General features: G+C 28.5%; 1 protein-coding gene across 4 annotated transcripts in view; it reads left to right on the top strand.

The window, feature by feature from the left end:
• LOC129912655 (homeotic protein ocelliless) overlaps positions 1–23154 on the top strand; it is a 62506-nt gene that overhangs the window by 32936 nt on the left and 6416 nt on the right. For 2 of the 4 annotated variants that reach the window (XM_055990995.1, XM_055990997.1), the window contains exons 2-3: positions 12926–13161; positions 21629–21783. In XM_055990995.1, coding sequence (XP_055846970.1) covers positions 12981–13161; positions 21629–21783 — 336 coding nt within the window. In that variant the 5' untranslated portion in view covers positions 12926–12980. Of the gene's footprint in view, positions 1–594; positions 982–12925; positions 13162–21628; positions 21784–23154 lie in introns of those variants that run through there. The other 2 variants (XM_055990996.1, XM_055990998.1) reach the window with 2 other exon arrangements.

The raw sequence follows: 23154 nt of genomic DNA, 5'->3' as shown, positions 1-23154 counted from the left end.
TCAAGTTTTAAGTCTCTCAACTCAGTTTCAAAGTGACGTTCGTTCGGTTCGAATATCTGCTCGATTCGCATTCGATTCGAATCTGGATATAATTCTATATACGTTTGTTGTTGATTTTTGATGATTTCTTCTGATTCTTAACAAAAAAATATTATTGTCAACAAAATTCTCGCCTTAAAACTCGTATAAATCGTATTTACTTGCCGCCTGTTTTCTCCGTTTTCACCCTATAATTACACTTGTTATTCTGCTGCATGGTGCTTTTTGGATTAGTTTACACACCTCGCATAATTACTATTTATATGGTTTTTTTTTAAGCGAAAAATATCGCATCTTTAAAACGCGATTAGCATAGTTAAAGTTATTCAAAGACTATCAATCACAGTAAACGGATATAACTGTTAGCAGACGGACTACATTTTGAATATTAATCATATAACTCCTATAACACTTCTATAACACTTACGAAGAAGACCGACGGACTCGGAATCGTTTTTGTTTGTTTTTTTTTTGTTTTTATTTTGAATTTTGTTCGCATCGGGAATTTTGATCTCTTGCAGTGTTTTAATGTGTTGACACATTAAAACCTGTGTCATCCCATAAAATTTGGATTAAAGTGCAACCTCTCATTCCGTTAACAAAACAAGGATATCGCTACACAGAATTTATTATAGATGTCAGTGAAGTGTGCATAAAAGTGTTTTATTTATTTGTATTTTCAATTCAATTATGTTGAATAGAATTGAATAAAAATTTTAAAAAATACAAAATTTTTACTCGAGAAATAACAATTTTTGAATAAAAACGGACTCACTCTAAAAGTTAAACACTCTTGGACTATCCTTAACTTTTTTTTATACCAACATCCAAACAACATTTCATTTGGAATATTCCAGCGGCATTTTTTGTCTTCCTAAAAAGCACAAGCGCTTTTTGGAACAAAAAAACAAAACTTTGCTGATCTTTTTGTAAATTTTTTCGGTAAGTAATCTGCAAAAGTTTATTCGGATCAATACCGACGGTGTTTGTCTGAATTTTGTCTGTCACGGAAGGTTTTACAATTTATTAAAAAAAAAATCCTTTAAGTAACGTCAACTTTTAGCTCAGCTTTTGTGATTATTTGTTAAGATTTGACTAACTATGACCGGTATTTTAGATAAAAATGCCAAATTGTACCTAATCAAGCTTTTTGGCTTTTGCAAACGTCAGAATTTTCCAGACTTCAACGAAGTCTTTCTCTAACAGTACAGTAGAGCTTCATGTTGTTCATTGAAGTTTTTCTATTCTGAACTGTTCTAATTTGTTGATTCTTGAGAACTGTCAAATGTGTTTGTTGTTGTGTTCTGTTCTTACAATTCTCAAGAAACTGTCCTGAATGTTTTGATTTCCTTATATATCCTTATTGAACAGAACTTTAGTATTTTCTAAGAAGAGTTCTATTTAAAACAAACAACAATGAAGTTATGTTATTTCGTTTTTTTTTGCACAAAATATGTAGAAACAACACAGAAGAATTTTATTAAAAATTGACAAAATTTATTTGATTCAGTGGCTTTTTTCCTAAGCTATCCATTCGCTATTCATATACTAATGTTCGTTCAACTTCTTGTAATCAAAGTTGTTTGTTAATAAACACTTTTTATATTGTTGTTGGACAAGGTTATGCGATATATTTCTTCTTTTTTATGTTATCCAAACATACAATTGGCTTATTACACTGGTCGGCAACGGATATAGAGCAAGAACCAAACCCTACTTTTCGAGAGGAATTTTGTGTGCTGAGTCCGAATTTGAAGTCAAAATTTCACTGGCACGTCACGTTTTTGAAATAATTGAATATTAATAGGTCAAAAACGCGTTTTTTTGGGAACATTTGACATCGAATTACATCACTGTTAATTTGTAAAACTACTTATGCAATCTCAAAACGCCATATTAACACATCTTAAAGGTATTTACATACCTATATTTTTTCAAAATTAATTTTTTCTCAAAGATATTGAAAAAAGAAATTTATGGTAGATACATATATCAAAATCTTGATTATTTTTTTTCAAAGTAATGAATGGTTTTTTGAATCAAATTCCATCTTGCGTCTTCTGATTTGGACTTATAAAGAGCAACATATTACGGAAAATATATACATACATATTTTTGACTAAACATAAAAAAACTCAATTAAAAATTAGTTTTTGAAGCTTTAGCTGTGTTCCTTTGGGCTCAGTAAAGTACTTTTTAGTACTTCTGAATCCATTCAAAGACATTTTTTCTATAGAAAAAATGGAGTTGAATACAACCAGAAGTACTTAGCAGTAGATACTTAAGGCCAAAGGAACACAGCTTTTATAGCGAAAATAGTGATGAGCATAGCTCAAAAACTAGACGTGATAGAAAAAATCTGTAAACAGTTTTGAATTCAGCACACTAAAGTCAGTAACAAATTCACGGTTAGTTTGACTTTTTTTGGATGAGAGACGAATTAAATTTTTAATAAAGTTCCAGTTAGTAAACTTATGGTCTTTCTTTTTCTGACGATTGTCATGATCTAGACTCGAATAACAATTCTGTAACTTCACTACTTCAGCCAAGGGTTATTTGTTATAGAATAAAGATCAAGTTTGAATTGAAATGTCCATGTCCATCATCCATAGTAGTTAGAATTTAAAACGATCTATAAAATCACTATTTACTTTGTAAGTTCTATTTTTGTTAGTATTTTGTTTGAACATTTGGAATTATTGAGAAATTAAATTCAACTACACTGAGGGAAAAAATAAATTGAAGTTGAAACATCGTTGTTTCAAAGATGAACTACTTTGATTTATCTGACTTTAAGATACGAAACCATAAAAAATTAACCTTTTTTCCACGTTGATTTTAAAATGTTCATTTTCAATGCAAAATCATTCCGAATAATAGTTAAATCAATGTGGTTTTCATTGATTTTAAATGGTTTTATGGTGGCTTTTCCCTCAGTGTAAATTTGTTCTGTATGTAAAGTGTACCTTACAGTTAAATTTCTCTTTTCTGAAAACAATACATCAAATTGGCGATAAATATTGTGAACTACAAGATTACAACGGAATTCTTTTGCTTAAAGATTATAGAATTGATAGCTAGCCTAGGACGAAAGTTACTAAATATAAACTAGAATAAAACACTTCAGTTTAATGGCACACTTGTTATTTTCTTATAATATTTTACTTATTATTGTGAATTCTTTAAGTTTTTAGTTATTGGACCAATTCACAATATAATTTGAAATTGTTTTTAGTTCAATTTATCATGATGTGTCAATTGCATTGAAAAATCTCTTTATTGAAGTTGTTCTTGTATTATTTGAATGCAGGATTCAATGAAGAAAGGAATGATTTTAAACAGTTTGGAACAGAATTTTCAGCATTGATTTTTAGAATAAAAACACATTTGAAACCTTGCTTTGGATATGTTTCTTCTTGCTTTATAGATTTTGACGGAACTCGAAGCCGTCTGAATACACGATTTCCACAATCACAGAAATGCATCACATTTGTTTGAAGTAGACTTTTAATTCCTGATTTCGAAGTAAGAAAGATTACCTTTAAAATAAAGTCAGTTAACTAAAAATGTTTTTCTTGACATTATTCAGCTCTTTTTGGTTCACTTCTTTCAAAGTTTTCATTGAACAAACTTTGTCAAACTTAATATAGTCGCAAATTCATAAAACGTCATAAGCAGGAAGCAGGGGACAGCGAATATATGGAAACCAGACGAATCAGCCATAGGTATTGCAATAAATCACCCATTTTGCAATTTAAAGCCAATAACTGCGAAATTCACTAGAGTTAGCAGTCAGTACTCAAAGGTTTTTTTAAATCAAAAGTAGAAAAACAAATAAATATTGTTTTTCTTAATGCACACATTTATTTATCACAAATTCTATTATATCAGATTTGATTTGATTTGTATATTCTACGCTGCGCTGTTTAAGAGATCAACACAAAATACAAACAAAAGCATGTATTTAACTTTAATTCAATTTTTTTACCGACTTTAAACGATGAAGTAACTATTTGATCTAATACTTTTAAAAAGTTTTTTTTTTTTTTTTTCATAACTGTTGAATAAAATGACAAAAAAAAAATTACAGAATAAGAATCATGTTTCTCCAAAAACTTATTTTGACGTAATTAGATCTCTATGCAATTTTATCAAAATTTCATTGTTTCCTTTTCGTTGCTATAAAATAAATTCAACTTTGTTCAAGCATGTAACTAATGCTATTAGGCTGTTCAAATAAATTAGAGAAACTAATTTAGGGCTTTAAGCACCTTTCACCAAAATAAAAATTAGTCGTTTTGCTTCTCTAATCACAATTTACGTGCAACGCTTCTTTCGAAACAGTTTTGAATTGGATTTCTGTATAAAAGGCTTAGAAAGAAACAATTGAGACATAAATTACGGATAAGAGTTAGTAGGTTAGGTATAGAGTCTAAACCTATACATGAACTTGAAAACAAAACAACTTACTTTTGCTTAGTATTACATTTTTAGGAAATTAAATTATGTATAGTTTGATTTTGATTCAATACTAGAGAAAGGGTTTTTCATATTTCTTACAATTACTTCCCAAGCAAAAGAAATTTATTGAAGTACAGTTGTTTTATACATAGAACTGTATGGTTACTAGTTTGAGATTTTTTATTATTTCTTTAAAAATGGCAAGGGTGGCTTTGATTTTACTGATTATTTTGAGTAAACTTAATCATAAGTCATTTTACCTTTAATTATTTTTTGGTTCGGGTTGCAAATATATTAATAATTTGTAATACAAAATAAAAAATCATATCATGTCTCACTGAACATTTATTTTGCACCTATCAAAGAAACAAAATGGCGCCGCATCGGCCGATAAAGATAAAATTTTATTTTTATGTGAAACGTAAATGATTTGAATATTCCCAGTAACTATTTAACTACTTTCTTTAATAAATCATACAACATGGTTTAGATCCTTTTATGTATGAAAACATGCAACTTTCGGTGAGAAATGAGAATCTTAAAACAGACTCAGTGGAATGTAATGCTTAAAATTTAAACGATTTTGTATATGAGCATCACCATTTGAATTGATTAGCAGAATTGAGAAATTAAACAAAATGCTTTATTTTGTTCAAATAACCTTTTTTTCTTGTAGGTATTTCAAGAATTAAACTGCATTTTTTCAACTCTTAATCCCGTGTGACATTTCATTGTACTTTGAAATGAAACTAAAAGAATACAACATCTAGAAACACAAATTAAGTGTCATGCAGAATTATGCTAAAGGTTTTGAGAAAATTTCTGCATATAAAGCCCAAAACCTTTTGATAATCATAGTTATTATTGTATTGTAATTGATTATCATAGTGTAATTGCGTATTTCATTAATTTCGAACACAAATAAAAGAACTTATTAGCAAAAGTGGAAGTTAATAATGTTTCAAACTTTTTGCCATTCATTCAAACTTCTATTCTGAACTTGATTTTAATTTGAAGACCACCAAAGAACATTTTACATAACTTGAATTCAAGTTGTGTCGAATTAACTTAAGTGACATTTTGTATACAAACAAAAAACTTAATATCACGAAAAATTTTCTGTGTTTAACTTTTGTTAACAAAGCAAACAAAAAAACAAAAACTAAATTAAAATCAATTCACAAATTTTCTTTGTATCTTCAATAATCGAACTTACTCTCAAACTAACTATGGGAATCTTCTAAATTTTCCAATTTTTGTCTCCCAACCAAAACAAAAAACTCTCATATTTTACAAATTCACACAAGAATCGAGTTTCACCTCAAAATTAAAAAAAATCAAAAAAAAAAAAAAAAAAACGATAAAATCGAAACCGTTTATTACAAAAGATACTACAGTTTGGCATAATCTATCTAATTTATTTTTTCATTGTTTCTCCTAATGGCAGCATATTATTTATGTTTCGATATAACAGAATACATCACAAAAAAAAAATATAGAGGTATATTTTTGTGTATGTTAATTTTTTTTTCAAATGCACTCTAGACTTTTGTCTAGACGCGCATTTAAAATCAAACACACACACAAAATAAAAAAAAAAAATGCAAATTTTTACATCAACAAAAAAAAAAGCAATATCGAATGGATGCAGTGAAAACGTATAATTATTATTACCTCTTCTATTTATTGTTATTATTTAATCAAAACCAATAAAATAGTTAATTCAAATTTCAGATTTCACACTGATTAATAAAAATAGACAAAAAAACTACTAAAATAAAAACAAAAAAAAAAACTGACCACCGGAGAAAGGTTATATTTAGAGAGATACATTATTGTCAAGCCATATAGATACATAGTATCACTATGCACAACAACACACAAAAACGGTATAGCCTATATTTTTTGTCTCCAATCTATGACTGAAATGCATAGGTAATTAATTTATGCACATTTAACACAAAATATAATTAAGTCATTTTAATTCATCATTTGTATGCGCTGCCGAACAAATTGACAGCACACTATACACAAAATTATATACAGTAGTAGACTGTAGACTGCTGCTGTTTTTTTTTTTTTTTTTTCATATATCTCGCTTTTGTTATCACGACAACAGTAACAACAAAATTATTATTTATAATTTGTTTTGAATTTTTTTCCCTCCAATTCCTTCAGAATTTTAAATTTTTTCAAGAAACCAAAAAGTATAGAAAATAATTCAAAAATCGTTCATAAATTAGCAATCAAAATTTAATTTATTGTACAAGTTTGTTGGTTGCATAAATCTTTAGTATTATTTTATTTTTTTTGGTTTCTATTTTTTTGTGAAGAAAAAAAAAAAACGATGCATAAATTTATTAAACAACAAAAAAAATAGAGTTTTCCCTCGGCATTGATTATGATATAATTATTAATTATTATTGAAAAAAATGTATCTGTTCCACCACACATGCATGCACGTCTGTATCTTTTCAAGTTTTTTTTTTTCTATAAAAAAATTAACATAAAAACGTAATTTTAAATATAAATTAGTTACATTAATCTAACTGCTTGATTTCTATTGCTTTTTAAAAAGAAGATTCAAAATAGATTCTATACTGCTGCTGTTTAGTGAAGAAGCTTAGAAGAGATACATCTTGAAGTCGATAAAAATGTGTTTGATGTTATATAGAAGTAGGTTGGTTGTTTTTGTTGTTGTTGATCGGTGTTTTTTTTTTTTTCAGTTTTTGTTAAATGTTTTATTAATTTTCTTTTTTTATGATGAATCGCTACTGCGAGATAGTTATCTTTTCGTTAAGGAAGTCAACTGATTAGAATTAGATTGTCTTTTTTTTTTGTAATATGTTTAAGAAGATGCGCAATAAAGATAGACATATACAGATTTTTTTTCTGTCTTTTCTTTGAAATATAAGACGAATTTTAAGTAGCTAGAAAAAATTAGTAATCTGACAGCAACACAATTTTTATAAAAAAAAGAAGCTTTTTGTTTAAAAGAAATCATTTAAAATGAAGAAGAACTAAAATTTTGTTTAGATTATTACGGTTTTTTTTTAATAGTTTGTGATTTTTAACTACTTTTTTTCAAATAGTTTTTGGTTTGAAGTTTTTTTTTAGCCAAACGGGAATTTTTTTTAGAATTTTGATTTTTTGTATTGATATTTTATTATCTACTAAATATTTTATTTAAAATAACATCCGTGAAGATTAACACTAAGAATTTCTTTTAAACTACATAGTTTGAAGATTTCTCAATGATTTGACTGATACAGTTTTTGTTATCTGAGTATCTTTTGATTTTCTCGTGAATATTACGAAGATTGTTAAAAATCTTATCGCCTTTAAAACACAGAAAACGAGGAGTTCCAAAATATTGAAAGAAATCGAAAATGTTCTCTGAAAGTTGTTGTCTAGTTTTGAATAGTAATTGAATAAATAATCAAAAACATGAAAATTGAAGAATTTTGCGAAGAAAGCAAAGGTGCTTTGAAATTTTAACTCTACAAAGAAGTTCAAGAAATATTAGATTTTTTATCTGAAACATTATTCATAAATTAAGTCTACAATGTTATTTTTGATTTTCCAACTGAAAAACTGTAAAATTTGGAAAGTAAGTTCAAACATTTTAAAGCCCGTCATCGTCATTTTGTAAAAAAAATTCGTTTCTCGATTGGTAATAATAATTTTTTAAACTTTTTTCATTGTTACAATTCTTGCTTCCAATCATTTCAGCTTGAGCTATCAAACTCACTGCAAATAATTGTTCTATTTCTATTTCAGTAAGAGTCTTGTACAAAAATCTTTTTATCACAATTTTTATCAAACATTTTTTTTTTGCGTGAAGTAAATTGACTAAATAGATTCTAAAATGTTGTTCATCAATAAATAATGTTAACCGATGTGTCAATTCTATTGTTTTCTTCTCAAAACATATATAATATTTTTTTCCCACGTATTTATATCACTTCGATGTGACTTGAAAACACTAAACAAAAGAACTGAGGTGCAAACTTGATTTAACAAAATAATCATGTTTTGAACAGAAAACATCAATTGCAGCAAAAAACAATAATGTCGAACGATAATAAGAGTTTTGAACATACAAAAAATTAATAAAATACAAGCTTTTGTAGAAAAAAAAAATGGAGAAAATCATAGAAACAAAGGCATAAAAGGCTTAATTTTTCATAGTCAACAATATTAATTCAAAACAATACATCTGCGATTTTTTACCAATGACTAGGTCGATTTTAATCAAATTAAAATAAAATATCTACCACAGAAAATTCTTTTAATTTTCAATAACTTTTACAGATTGAACCTCTATAGTTTCTGACAAGATACAAAAAATATTAGAAAATCTTTTTTTTTTTTTTAATTAAAGAAAAGAACGAGCTCTAAAATTGATTAATTTATTTATAAATGCAAATTACTTCTATTCTCCATCAAGTAATTTTTGATGTAATCGAATAATAAAAATGTCACCGAGAATATTGAAATTAAAAAAAAAAAAAAAAAACAAACAAACGTCAAAAAAACGCCTACATAAAAATGTATCTCTGATGTTGATTCATCCGGTATAAAACAAGAAAATCATAAACAAAACAAAGAAAAAAAAAAAAAACCGAGTTTCTATTGTGGTAACGTGCGTTTCATATGATAAGTATCTATATTGAAAAAAGCGAGAGACGCAAAGTGGATTTTTAAATCATAAGTCAATCAAATTGAAATAATCTAAAATGTGAAATAGGTCGTCGTCGAATATAGTACATTCGTTTGTTCTCTTAAAGAAAATGAATACGTTGCGTACCTTATATAAGAAAAAAAAAAAACGAATTCAATTTGGACACTTTTTGATCGTTCAGTTCGATATTTACAACAACAATTGTTGTGATGGTGCAAAGTGACACACCATAACAAAAAAAAAATTTTAAAAACTCTGAACAGCAGCAATATCCATCATCCATATATTAACCAACCAAGCAACCACTCTGATCAAGGAGATAGAGAAGTTGTATGGATATATCTTTGGGAAAAAAACCGTGAGTTAACCTAATTCACATCTCAAATTTCAACACACAAAAAAGTATCTGAGGTAGTTCTTGAAATGCCTTTAAAATGCTTGTTAGGCATATAAAAATCTATCTATTCAGCCGTGTAATTACAAGTTTCCATTTCATTTTAAGGTTCTTCACTCTGCCGCCGCCGTCCTCATATACCATTCCACTCCTGTTGCTCTCTCGGTTTCCCGTTTTGAGTGCCTCTTCAAATTCGAATCGGATCGAAAATCGGGATCATTACTTCAGTTGATCATTCCTTGTATTCTTTTTTTTTTGTGTGTTTATTTTGTTGTTTTTGTTATTATTTGTGAGTAGGTGTCGGGGATCAACAAGAGAGGACGAAGACACATCGTCTTCGGTCGATATAAATAACGACGGCATAATGAGGGCAAAGACTTTTCTGTGTTGACTTTCGTTCTTTGGCAAATTTTTGTTGAAGGATACTTGAGAAATGGGCTCATGTTACACACTATACACTTATTGCATTTGGAGTGCATATTATCGAATTCACCCACTTAACTTTTGGCACACGTCGTACGTCATCGTTGGAGGTTTTTGGTATTTTTGTTGCTCCTTTATTTTTTGACAGCGAAAGTTGTTTAATTATGATAACTATTGTGTTGGTTTTGTTAGAATTGTTCATGTCTTTGTGGTTAATAAAAGATTGCTCATTTTTGTTTCTGGGCTGTGATGGGTAAGATTAACTTTTTTGCTGCTTTAAAAAGGTTACTTTTAGAAATCTTAACATACGAGTACGAGTACAAAGCTTAAAAGCCCGTTAAATTTGTTTCACACATAAATAATGTTACTTGAGGTGTGAACTAGTTTGTTTTTATTTCAAAACATTTTTAATATTTGATCCGCACACTTTTATTTCACTTGGATATGACTTGAAAACACTAAACAAAAGAGCTGAGGTACAAACTTGATTTAAGAAAATAGCTCAAATTTCAAGAATCTAATGAGTTTATCAGTAGTTTGTACTAGTTTCTTGTTTACTATTAAAGTAAACTTTTATTTACGTTCATTTCTATAAAGTTATACTGCTAAAAACGCATAAAAAGGCTTTTCATAAAAAATAAGCCAGAAAAAAAAATGATTTTCAATAAAAACATTGTTTAACGTTTGTTTGAATTGTTTCTAAGATTAATAAAATAAGTCTTTCAGTAATTTATTATTTTTACTTCACAAGAAAAAAACTAAAAATGTTTTGGGTTTTTAATATTTAATTTTATTTTATGTAATTTTACTTCTTTTTGTTCTTTATATTTTCTTCGCCAAATGAAATATTTGTATTTTTACAATTTTTGTTATTGGAAAATCCAGTTATCATTAAACAAGTTCACATTGAAATACCAAACCAAAATATATAAAAAAAAACAGTAATATAAAAAATTTTATTAATAGATTCAGTAATAAATATTTCTATAAAAATTTTTTTAGATGGTCATAAATAATTTTATATGCAAAAATACATTAGCAGACTAAATAAAATAACAAAAAAAAAACTACAAAATCCACTTAAAAAATATATTAAAAAAATGACAAAAAAAAAACAAGAACAATAAAACAAAACAAAAAAAATATTAATTTTATTCTAACGAACATTTTAACCTTAATTTTGCACTAATAACGTTCATTATTCATAATACATTTGAGGGTACCAATAACTGTGATGAGCATCAGCTTGTTATAGAATATATCCAATAATATTATTATTTTTTGTATTAATATTTATCATCTTTTTATGACTAAAACTTTCGATTAGCATAAATATTTTTATATATCCAAGCAAACACAAATGAGCGTTAATACTAATTTAGTCAAACAATTTAGACGCAAATTTTCATATTTTTTTTTTTTTTTTTTTAATTTTTTGTCTGTCGTGATGATAGATATTGTTGCCGAAATTCACAAAGAGATCCGGAGTTTAAAAATCATCTTTTATTTATTTTTTTGTCTACCTACCGTTTTGAGACTTATTTTGAGTGGCAATTCATTAAGTGACATAAAAAAATATGGAAATTCATATTTTTGTTGTGTTGACAGCCACAGGGTGTTTTTTTGTTGTCATTTTTCGTATATTTTTAAACTCTAATTGAGATGGTCTTTCATCGCAATTCAATCAAAGTAAAGTGTTTATTTTTCTATCTAACGAGATGTTTTTCTTAAATCCCATCAATAGCAGCTATAGCTACTGTATTTACACAAATTGTCACACGGGATTTTGTGTCTGAGTGTCACATTGATATAATTTGATTGTAAGAAATCACAACAAAGATTCATTAAGTTTTAGTTGAACCAGATTTTTTAAAGAAAGTCGTTGGTTAGAAAAAATAATTAAACGTGACAATTTGGAAAAATCTCGAATTTGTATCGTTTGCTTTGTCATGGTATTAACTGTCATTTTGATCTGTGACAGGTATCTAATTTAAAAGTGTAGGAGAATTGTGTCCCATTGTCAAATAAAAACCAAAAAAGAAATATAACCAAACGCAAGCGGCACGTTTTTCCATTATTTTGGTGTTTTTTTTTGGTGTAATTACATGCAAAATGAAACCAAAAAGAAAAATAATAGAAAACAAAACAAAGGAACAACAAAATCAACTAAACCACTTGGGTGACCTAATGCGCAAGAGAGTAACAACAATTTTTTTTTTTTTTGGGTTTTCATATAATCCTCTGTCATCTATTTTCCAAGAACTCACTCACTTTTTGGTTATATAGCAGAGGCTTAAGCAATTGTATTCATTGACCTGTGAAATGTACGAAAATTGAGTGCAAAAATATTTAAATTTTTATTTTTCCATTACCTTTTTTTTTTGTCAAAATATACAGGAAGGATGTTATATTGAGGTTTTGAAGGGTAGATATAGGTTAGAGGTATTGCAAAATATTATTTTGGCGGAAAAAATATAAATCTCTACAAAGAAATACCGACGGGTACATTATTATTTGTCACTCACTTTTCACATCCTAGTCAAGTATATAGGAAGGATAAGGACCTTTTTGGTTTTCCATTTTGCCACACCATAGTAAAACCTCTTTTATCACTTGAAAATGTGAATATTGGAAAATCATCGAACCGCAGGCAAAACAATGCCATGGTTCACCACAAATCATTGTCGGTCTTCCATATATATACTTTACTCTTATTGTTGCGATGAGTTATTTTACGTTTGAATGAGTTTTACTTTTTAACACGTCAACATCTGTCTTTATGTATGTATGTGTACTCTGTATGTTGTTTTCAAAATGATGATGATTATGATCTAAAAAAAAAGAGGCGTAACTTTTTTCTTGTTTATATATTTTTGTGTAAATTAAAAAACTAATTTTTATTCATTTTGTTTTTTTATTTTCAGAAACACAAGTAAAATAAATTCATTCACAGTGGCGCTGCATTCAACAGAAGCCCTCATGGCAGCGGGCTTTTTAAAATCTGGTGATTTAGGACCACATCCGCATAGTTATGGTGGTCCGCATCCACATCATTCTGTACCACATGGACCATTACCACCGGGCATGCCAATGCCATCATTAGGACCCTTTGGGTTACCTCACGGTTTAGAAGCTGTTGGGTTCTCCCAAGGTATGTGGGGTAAATATCGCAATTTTTGTATAAAAAAAACCATTTAGATAAAAAAAAATATGCTAAAATATTGTTGCGATTCATTAATTTAATCATTTTATTTCAAATTGTGTAGTTTTTGGAAATTCATTTTTTTCACACTCAGAAAAGCTTTAAAGTTGAATAGAAATTATTGCTAAAATTAGTTTTTGTGTAACTTTACTTGATGTTAAATAGGAAAAACAGAAGTGTAGAAATTGTCGATTAGTTTCCTTTTAAAATTGCTATCAAAATGTTACCAATTTTATTTTTTTAAACAATTGTTGGACAAATAACTGTACCCTTTAATAATACAATGGTTCCCTAATTTAAAAAAAAAATTGCTTTTCCCATAGCAGGCTTAACAGAAGCAATTAGAAAATCTACTTGATTTTGTTTTAGTTTGATATGTCTCCTCAAAATTCTACGCAATTCAGCCTTATTCTTCAACTTCCAAGATGAAAAAGTTACTTAAACAAGTGCGAACTATGGTAATATAAGAGAATAAATTATATAATAGTGATAAACTAAATATTTTAATTAACATTTAAAGTGATTTTTCTTAAATCAAGTTTGCACTTCAACTCTTTTGTTTAGTATTTCCATATCACATCTAAGTGAAATAATTGCGTGCAGAACAAACATTAAATCTGTTTTGAGTTAAAAACAAACAAGTTCACACCTCAGTTAATATTATTAATGTGTTAAACCACATTTAACAGGTTATTTTAAATTTATTTTAAATTCATTGCCAGACTGAAAAAGGAGAAAAAAAAACTCAACTAAATTCTATCGTAATTTTGCAATTTTATCACGCAAGATCTTTCAGGGGCATTTTATTGATAGTTCAATGAATTTTTCTTCATTTTAAAATTATATTTCCTGTATTATTTTAGTTTGTGAACCATCATCGAGGTCATATTAAAGACAAACAAAAAGCTTCTCAAAAAAGATTACAAATTTAGGTCACAGGCATTTATTATATAATTTTTTTTTTCAAAATATCCATTTGATCTTATTTATTTTTTTTTTTTGTTTCTGGTGTATTGTCTGGCAATTAAGTTCACACGCATTACTCATGTGGATGATGACGATATTTTGGTCACAATCATGTTGCGACGGCGTCAGGAATATTTATTGTGACACTCTCCAAATCGAAATGAATTACTTCAAAATGAAAAAAAAAGAAGCGAAGGCCACTCCACAAAAAAAAGATACAACTAATGTATCTACTTCTTTTTTTTTAAGAATTTCATTCACATTTTTATCTTTTATAAACTTCATTTATTTTTTTCTTTCTCATTACTTTTTCTGTATACAGTTAATTCTTCGTTATTTTTTTTCCTTCATAACTTTACTCAGCACTTTATTTTTTTTTTTTTCATTCCTCTTGTCAATTACATTTTTATAAATTAAACTCATAAATATCTTTTATATTTTATATTCTCTTTGCGCTACCTTACCATTTACCTTACCTTCCTCCTCCTCATACCTCATAACTTGCATTCAAACAAACAAACTGCTTGTATATCTTCAGTGTGCTTTTGCTGTATTTTTTCCAGTATGTTGTGGTCCATTATTCATTATGTCAAAAAAATATTGATAATGATGCAATCCAATATATACCCTCTGTGATTTGACATCAAGAAAAAATCAACTAAAAGGAAAAAAAATAATAAAAATAAAGTTGTATTATGTCGAGTGGAGATGCAAGAAGATGGAAGTCGATGTTCAATGTCATTTTATGCTAATTGAATTATCAAGACATCTTGTAGAGGACTTTTGTATGAAAATAATGTCTAAGCAAATTCAATTCAATAAAAAATGAAGAAAAAAAAAACAACATTTTATATGACTTGAGGATATATTGTAGACTTTTTTTGCTCATATTCACTCAGAGAAGTAGTATAGTAAACTTCATTCACATCATTCAGGGAGTCTTTTTTTTTTTTGTTTATTTAATCTTGTAAATCGGGACATCTTGAAAGGGAATTCTTTTTTTTTTTTTTTTCTTTGAGTTGGTTGGTTATCGGCAAAAGTCATCATCATTGACGTTTTATTGAAAAATCTTGTCAATATGGTAAAAGACAAAGTATAAACATTGACAAAGTGGATTTCATGTTTGAACTTCTTCTTACAAAAAAAAAAGAATTACAAAGTTGTTTATTGAGTTAAAAAAAAGAAACTCACGTGATTTATTAAAAAACTCTTGTTCCTTTAGTGATATTGAAATCAAATAAAAATTGGATTTTCATTGGGTAAAAAATTCAATGTCATTCTATTGTGAATAAAACTTAAATTTACTTTAGCTAGTTTTTGGAAACTGTTCACAATATTCAAAAGTTTTTAAACTTAATACGATTTTATCAATTTTATTTCCTGTTAAAACATTCATAGAAATAAATCTTCAAATTCTAGTTGATTTTTCAGTAAAAAAAGGCCCATTCACAATTAAAAAAAAAGAAAAAATGAGATACTAAAGAAATCTTGTGAGTTTCTAATTAATTTCCTTTTCTATTTTTTTACGGATTTTTTTAAACTGACATTTTTTAAAACTTTTTTTATTCACAACCAACAATTGTGAATTAAAATATCATTTAACGAAATGAAATATAATCGAAAAACGGAGAAAAAAGTGTCAGTTCAAAATTTAGACCGATATGTGTACCAGACTTTACCAAATGATGAAACATTTTGGGCGCCATTTTAATAAATTTGCATACTTTCACTTTCAAATTAAATCAAAATCTCTGCAGACTGTAATGTGACTTTTTTGGTCTACTTAATGTTTTGTTTTGTTCGAAAATTGCTTCAACGTACGAGAAAATCTCAATTTGATTTCTGGTGTTGGGCGCCAGTTAGTAAAATTGCTTAACATTTTTTAAAAACACTTAATTTTTGTCATAATGTTGGTAAATTTTTACTAACGAAGTTTTTGCTTCATTGATATCTGAGAAACTTTTTAAATCAATCATAAAGGAAAATGAAACTTCCTGTTGGGCGCCAGTTATAAGATTTTCATATTTTTGCGTAGTAATGAATTTATATCTAGAACTCTCAAGGATGTTATGGGTCATTTTTTTGTTTGTATTTCAAAGTTTTCATCTATTCCAAAATTCATTAATCAAGAAAGAAATAAATTGGAATTGTGTTTTTAAGCTATTTAAGAAAATTAAGCACTGCATTGGGCGCCGTTTTAAAAATTTCAATAATATAATTTTGTATTTTTGTGTGCCTTAAATAAAACCAGCGTCAATTTGCTTGAATATCCATTTAATCATCTCTTCTACATGAACAATTTGGTCTGTAATAATTCGATTTTTTTGTGGCAAGGTTATTAAGAATGTAGTTTCTTTTGAGCTTCGTGTTTGGTGCCATAATCAAATAATTATTTGAATTGTTTAGAATGTGATTGGTCTTTTTTGTCCACTCATAAGTTCCTATTTAAAAAATTTCATAAAATATCATAGGTATAAATTCGAAATTTGATTCCTGTGTTGGGCGCCATTTAATAAAATTATGCATTATTGGCTGCCTACTAAAGAAATTAATAGGTTAACTAATGTTTTAGACACTATTTTCTAAATTTTCATACATTTGTTCATAAATGCACACATCTCCAAGTAATCAGTACTTTTATTTGGCATGGCTTTTTAGTTAAAAAATACATCTACTTCTCGAATTGAAATCCGTCGTTGTGCGCCATTTCATATAAAATGTGTATTTTTGGATGACATTAAAAGAGTCTTCGTTTAATTCATTGAAAAGGCATTTAAATGTATTTTTTAATTTGAACCGTTTAGAATTAACTGAGAAAACTTCTTAATCGAGTCTTTTGTTGGGCGCCATTTAGGGGAATTTCGACTTTTTCTGATAGCATTGAGTAATATTTCATCAGTTTAAGCTTTAATTTAATTTCTAATGAAACTATTTTGTTGATTCAGATTCATAAAAAAAAATTAAAGTTAAAAACGAATTTCTATTAAATGGCGCCCAACAAAAAAGCGTTTTCTTCCTAAAATAAACTTTCAACAGAAAAATGAAGACTTTTTTTTATAATTTCTAAGAAAAAAAAAAACTTCATACAAAGTTCACACCGTAACATTCCATTATAATTGAACTTTCTAACTTCCTTTAAACAAAAACAAACAAAAAGATAAATAAAAAATCACTCAAAAAACAAACTGACAGATGTTTGCAAAGTTATAATTTGTCAAAAAAAAAAGAATTAAAACTTCATTTGACAGTTTGACTTGTATATAAAAAGTATACTATGACGTCTGCCTGCTGTCTCATCTAAACAAGGCTTAAAAAAAATTACATTTTTTTTCTTTTTCAAATGAATATAAGTTAGAGTAATAAATTTTGTATTTCTTTTAATTAATTCCATTATATTTTGCTGCTCCCACTGGTTTTCTGGTTGGCATTTATTCTTCATTTTTTTTTTTATTATTCCATTTTCTTTTTTTTTTATTATTATTATTTTAATTTTCAAGACTTGCTACTGCAGATGTTTAGTTTTTTTTTGTATATATATTTTTTGGTAGGGAAATTGACATTTCCCATTTTGAATGTGACTTTTATACATTAAAAAAAAAAAAAAAAAACTAGAGAGGGTTCTTGTAATATAAGAGTTGAATATAGGCACGCAATATACACAAATTCACCATTTGAGCTATGAAATATAGTGGCACCCTAATCGTTTTCTACCACCACCTAAACCAAAAATTTTTATATGTCACGATCTATGGCGTGAGTATTGTGAGTATATTTTTCGGCCCTCGTCGTCAGTCACCACCGTTTTCACAACACAATGAATCGAATTGAAAATTATCAAAAAAAAAAAAAAAAAAAAAATTGTGAATAGAAAAGAAAGGACGACGAACAAAAAAAAATGCCTACTTTGATACGTTTATGAATAGAGAAGCTTAAGCCCCGAAATGGGTAAGTGGGTTTTATGAATAGCAATAGAGAGCATGTTCCTTCCCTATGTAGAAAATGCTTACATACTTCGCGGCGCATAAACACACAATGCAAAGGGGTAGAATTATATATATAAGTTCCTTCACATTATGTACAACAGCACACAAAAACCAAAGGACGATAGGAATGTCCTTATGTACAACACGAAAAATATCTAAGCCCCTTGTTGTTTCAGAGGGAGCTACTCTCTCGCTGAGAAGGGTAGATTGCGAGATGATGATGGTTTCGAAGAATATAGGCAGCCGTTTTATGGTGCTTTGAGACAACACAAGAGCGAGCGTTTGTTCGTTAAGTTTTTCATGGGGTTGAATATTGTTGAAATGGTTGGAAATGGAAAGAATAGGATGATGATGTATTCAGCCAGCCAACCAATTGTAAGTAGGTTGGAACAAGGGATGTTCGTTCTTCTGTTATACAAAAACGATGTAGAAATTAGATTGGGGTGGTGCGGGTTTTGAGGACGAAATCGACGAAAAGTTAAGCAAACGTTTTGAGAGGTTTTTTTTTTTTGCTGTGTTTTTAAGGATTTGCGTATGCTCTCTACTCACATTACAATTGCTTTTCTTCTTATATTCTTCAAGCCCATTGTTGTCGTGTTCTGAGATTTCGTTTATTTTGACGTAGGATGAGACTTTGCTAACAAGAAGAAAAATGTCTGAAAAGTTGAACAATTATTATTATGTCTGCGAAATTAAGTTCCTTTCCTTCCATCGTATCTCGCTCATGTCAAGTGAAACCGGAAAATACTTCATTGCTCTTTAAAGCCCATTCAATATAGATGTAAGTTTCATCAGAAGCATGGGGAGATAGGGTAGAATTTTGGGGGGTTATTTCATTTACAAAACTCGTCCTCCTGATTTTTCCACCCAAAATAAAAAAAAAAAAATTCATAAGCGGCTTATCTTCCTTTCGCAGGTCTCTCTTAGCAAACTTTTGGTCGATGATGATGATGTTGATGATGACGACGACGGAACGAACGTTATGGGGTATAGACTCTCTGTTTTTTGGCCCACTACCTTCATTATTTATATTATTTATAGATTTTTTTTTGCTGCTTTCTGTAGCCTCGTGTGCAAAATTTTAGTATCGATATCTGGAGTCCAGTGTGCGAGAGAGGACGACATTACAATCATGATGATTTATTTATGATATTTTTTTCCTTTTACAGAAAAAAAAACGAATACCATGAATAAATAGGTACACAATTTATATAGATTGAAACAATGTTTCATTTTGATGTTGATGGAGGATACTTATATACCTTATATCGAGAGCTACTCGAATATGCAATTAAATTTTTTTTTTTTGGAAATACTTTACTCGAAATAGCAGTTTCAGAATGAATTATTAAAATACTGAAGGGTGTACGATAGGCTGAAGAAGTTTTCTTGGACTTTTTTTTGGATAACTTGTAATATTGATTCCTGTGTTGGGCGTAATTTTGAACAAATAATCTATATTTGCCTTCAAATTTAAGAATTTTATGTTATAGTTACCATTTTAAAGATTTTTAGTCGATTTTTTAAACTTCACGTTGGGCGCCATTCACAAAGCTCATATATTTATTCTTCCATGATAAATTTTAAACTCGTTAACATAAGATGTCTTAAAGATGTGATTTGTATTTCTATTTAATTTTTAAAACTTTATATATATTTTTTTAAACTCAACGTTGGGAGCCATTCAATGCTTTTATTCTATCATTTTTCAATGCAAATAGCGTTAAATTTGCTTATTTTATTTTTAAATTGAATGCATTTGGCCAAGTCTTGGAATATCAAAGAAAGATGTGTTTAAACCCTGCGTTGGGCGCCATTTTTTTTCTTTTTATAAATTTTTAACCTTAAGAGTACGATTATTACAGCAAAATTTTAGTTAAAAAAGAAACTATTATCGTTCACACTCTCAAAATTGCATTTTTTCTTAGTGTTGGGCGCCATTTAAAAATATCAGAACTGCACTTTTTACAGCAACCACCTCCGAAAGAGTTTTGATTTTTTTTTTTTTCATCTATATTTGATAGAGTCGTAGAATATCAATCGACTTTTCAAGCTCACTTCAACGAGGAATTTGAAATATTGCAAAGAAATTACATAAGGATTTATTTTTTTTACGTTGGGCACCATTTAGTTTATTTATGCTAATAAATCTAAACCATGCTTCTGTTATTAAATCCGTTTATGTTAACTTTTTTTTTGATTTTGCTCTCGGTTGTTCACCTTAAATTAAATTCTGAATACCTTCTTCATTTTATGATTCGATCAATTTCGAAAACATTTATTTTTTTCTCCAGCGTTGGGCGCCATTTAAGGCTAGAATGCAAGTTTAACCATGAAAATTATTGTTCTCTAAACAAAAGTTTTTCTATTTCCATTATTTATTAATTCCTGTGTTGGATACCATTTGTTTACATCAATTTGAATATTTTGTTAAATAGTCTACGAAAATCTAATTTAGTTTATTTAATTTCGTTTGATATTTCAAATTTAAAAAACTTTTTCAAGAAAATTGATTTCAAATTCATCTCTTTACGTTCATCCCTTTGATATTCGTTACTCGATCTTGGAGGGATCTTAGTTCAATTTAAAGTTCAATTGGGCTAATCTTAGAAAATTATGGCAAGCCTTGAGGCTTTAGACTTTTCCATTTCTGAACCGAAATATGTGCGAGTATCCTTTCCATTTAGTAATTCTTTCCTAAAAAATAGATGCGCTTCATTTTGAAAAAAAAAAAAACACTTCATTTACAAAGCATATTTCATTCTATATTGGGCGCCATTCATAAAAACAAATTAGAATATTTCCTTAGAAATTGTACATGATAGTTCAGATCTCCCAGAATATTCATATTCTCATTCATGTTTTTAGTTTCTTTCCAATTTTTCAAAAAATGTTGACATCAAATCATATATTCTGGGATTGGGACCTCTTTTGATAATATTTGATACTTGTTGTTTAATTTTTATTTGTCTCTGGGCGCTCAGGTTTAGATTCATTAAGAAAAAGCCTCATGTTGGGCGCCATTTAATAATATCCCTATAAAGCACTATATTTATCTTTTTCTTTTGAATGCCATTTACCAAATCAAATAAGAATTCTTAGTTGAATTTTTCTAGGCTACTAATGTTACACAATTTATTTCTAAAAAAAAAGTCCCAATTTGGGCGCCATTTTAGGAACTTAGTTAAAAGCATGCATTTTTACTCAACCATAAAGGAAGCAACAATTGCATCTGTAAAGCTTTATAGAACCAAAATTGTCGGGAACTCTTCTCTAACCACAACCTGAATGGTTCCGATCGTTCCGAATGTTTCCGCATTGGGCGCCAATATTTAAAAAAAATTATTTAACTTTGAAGCTTCAAGTGTTGAACCAAAACTAAAATTTTAAAAAATGATAAATCGCAACAATATTGGATAGGAATAACTTTTTTCAAACCTTTTATACTAACAATCTTCTTTTTAATTGATTTTCAGGTGTAAATACCCGCAAACAAAGACGCGAACGTACAACATTCACACGAGCGCAATTAGATGTATTGGAATCGCTATTCGGCAAAACACGATATCCTGATATTTTTATGCGTGAAGAAGTTGCTTTAAAAATAAATCTACCCGAATCAAGAGTACAGGTAAGTCAAAAAAAAAAATTTACTAAAAAATCGTTAAATTACACTGAAAATAAAAAAATAACAAACAAGAGAAACGTTCACCACCCTTGTATTTGACTTTCCGACTAAACGGTCTCTAAATCGTTACACACATGTGGTATATGTTATCATTCTTTCTACTCTCTTTCTCTGTGACGTTGTATAAAATCTTAAAATCCAAAAATCTTTTAAGCAAACAAACTGAAACTTGCGTGTCTTAATTTTGGGTACAATTTTCCAACAAAACGCTAATGGATATTATGCGTTCCTGGTTGTTACCAAAAAACAAAAACGATCCATCTTTTGTTCCAATTATTTTCATATGACACTTTGAGGGTTTTGTTGTATATTGCTTTGCACAATGTTTGCACGCCCAATGTTTAATTTGAAATTGCGCCCAAAAATACAACCCAAAGGAACAAAAAAAAAAAGGGATGTCCTGAATGTTTGTTTTTACCTCAGATAACAATAAGGACACCCGAACAGAAATTTCATGTTTGGTTAGGTGACGACGACGATATGAGTTGGTTGTGTTTGCGGGTATACATCATCATCATCTTTCATGCAAAATATGCTTCATGTCCTTTTTCGTCCTTTTTTCCTTCAAAAACTTCCTTAACTAGAAAACAAAAGTGCAACAATAGGAAAGAAAAGCAGTTTCAGTTTGCACAGGGTGAATTTGTGTAACTTCATCCGGTAACGACGACGACTGCCGACTGCCGACGGCATTGTCATCCCCTTTCTCTAGCTTGTATACTTCCTTCATATATCCTGACCGTGTTCAATTGAATTGTCAAACAACCGCTTTTCAGTTGACAGTTTATTGTCGATAATGATTTCTGTAAACACAGCCGTCATTAGTATTTGGCAATGGAATAATATATATAATTTTATTGTGAATAACCTTCTCGCTATGTCTGTGCTTCTTGTTTTGTTTGTTTTTGAAGAAGAAGAAACAAAGGACATCGTCCTTTATGCATTTTTTTTTTTTTTTTACTTTTTGGAAAATAAAAGAGACATTCCATTACATAAGTGAGGTGAGTGAGAATAGTGTACAATGACAATCGATTGAAGCCATAGATATTGGAAGAAAAAAAAAACTTGAAAGATGACACCTTTCTAACGAATGTTCATAGTTTTCTGTTCACAATCGTCACCCTCTGAATGCATTCAATATTAGTTCGTGTCCAGTCGAAGAAAAAGCAAAAAAGTCTGCACAGAAGTCATTAACATGTTTTTTTTTTCCTACCTTCGTCTTCTTCATTTATTTATTTTTCTTTAAATTGTTATCCTATATCTCTAGTTTTGGTATTGATTTTTTTGTTATGAAAATATTTATTGTGAATTGAATAG

This window comes from Episyrphus balteatus, chromosome 2 (assembly GCF_945859705.1).
Source record: "Episyrphus balteatus chromosome 2, idEpiBalt1.1, whole genome shotgun sequence".
Lineage (NCBI taxonomy): Eukaryota > Metazoa > Arthropoda > Insecta > Diptera > Syrphidae > Episyrphus > Episyrphus balteatus.
The sequence above is the reverse complement of the archived record's forward strand: the minus strand, read 5'-3'. Positions and strand labels throughout refer to the sequence as shown.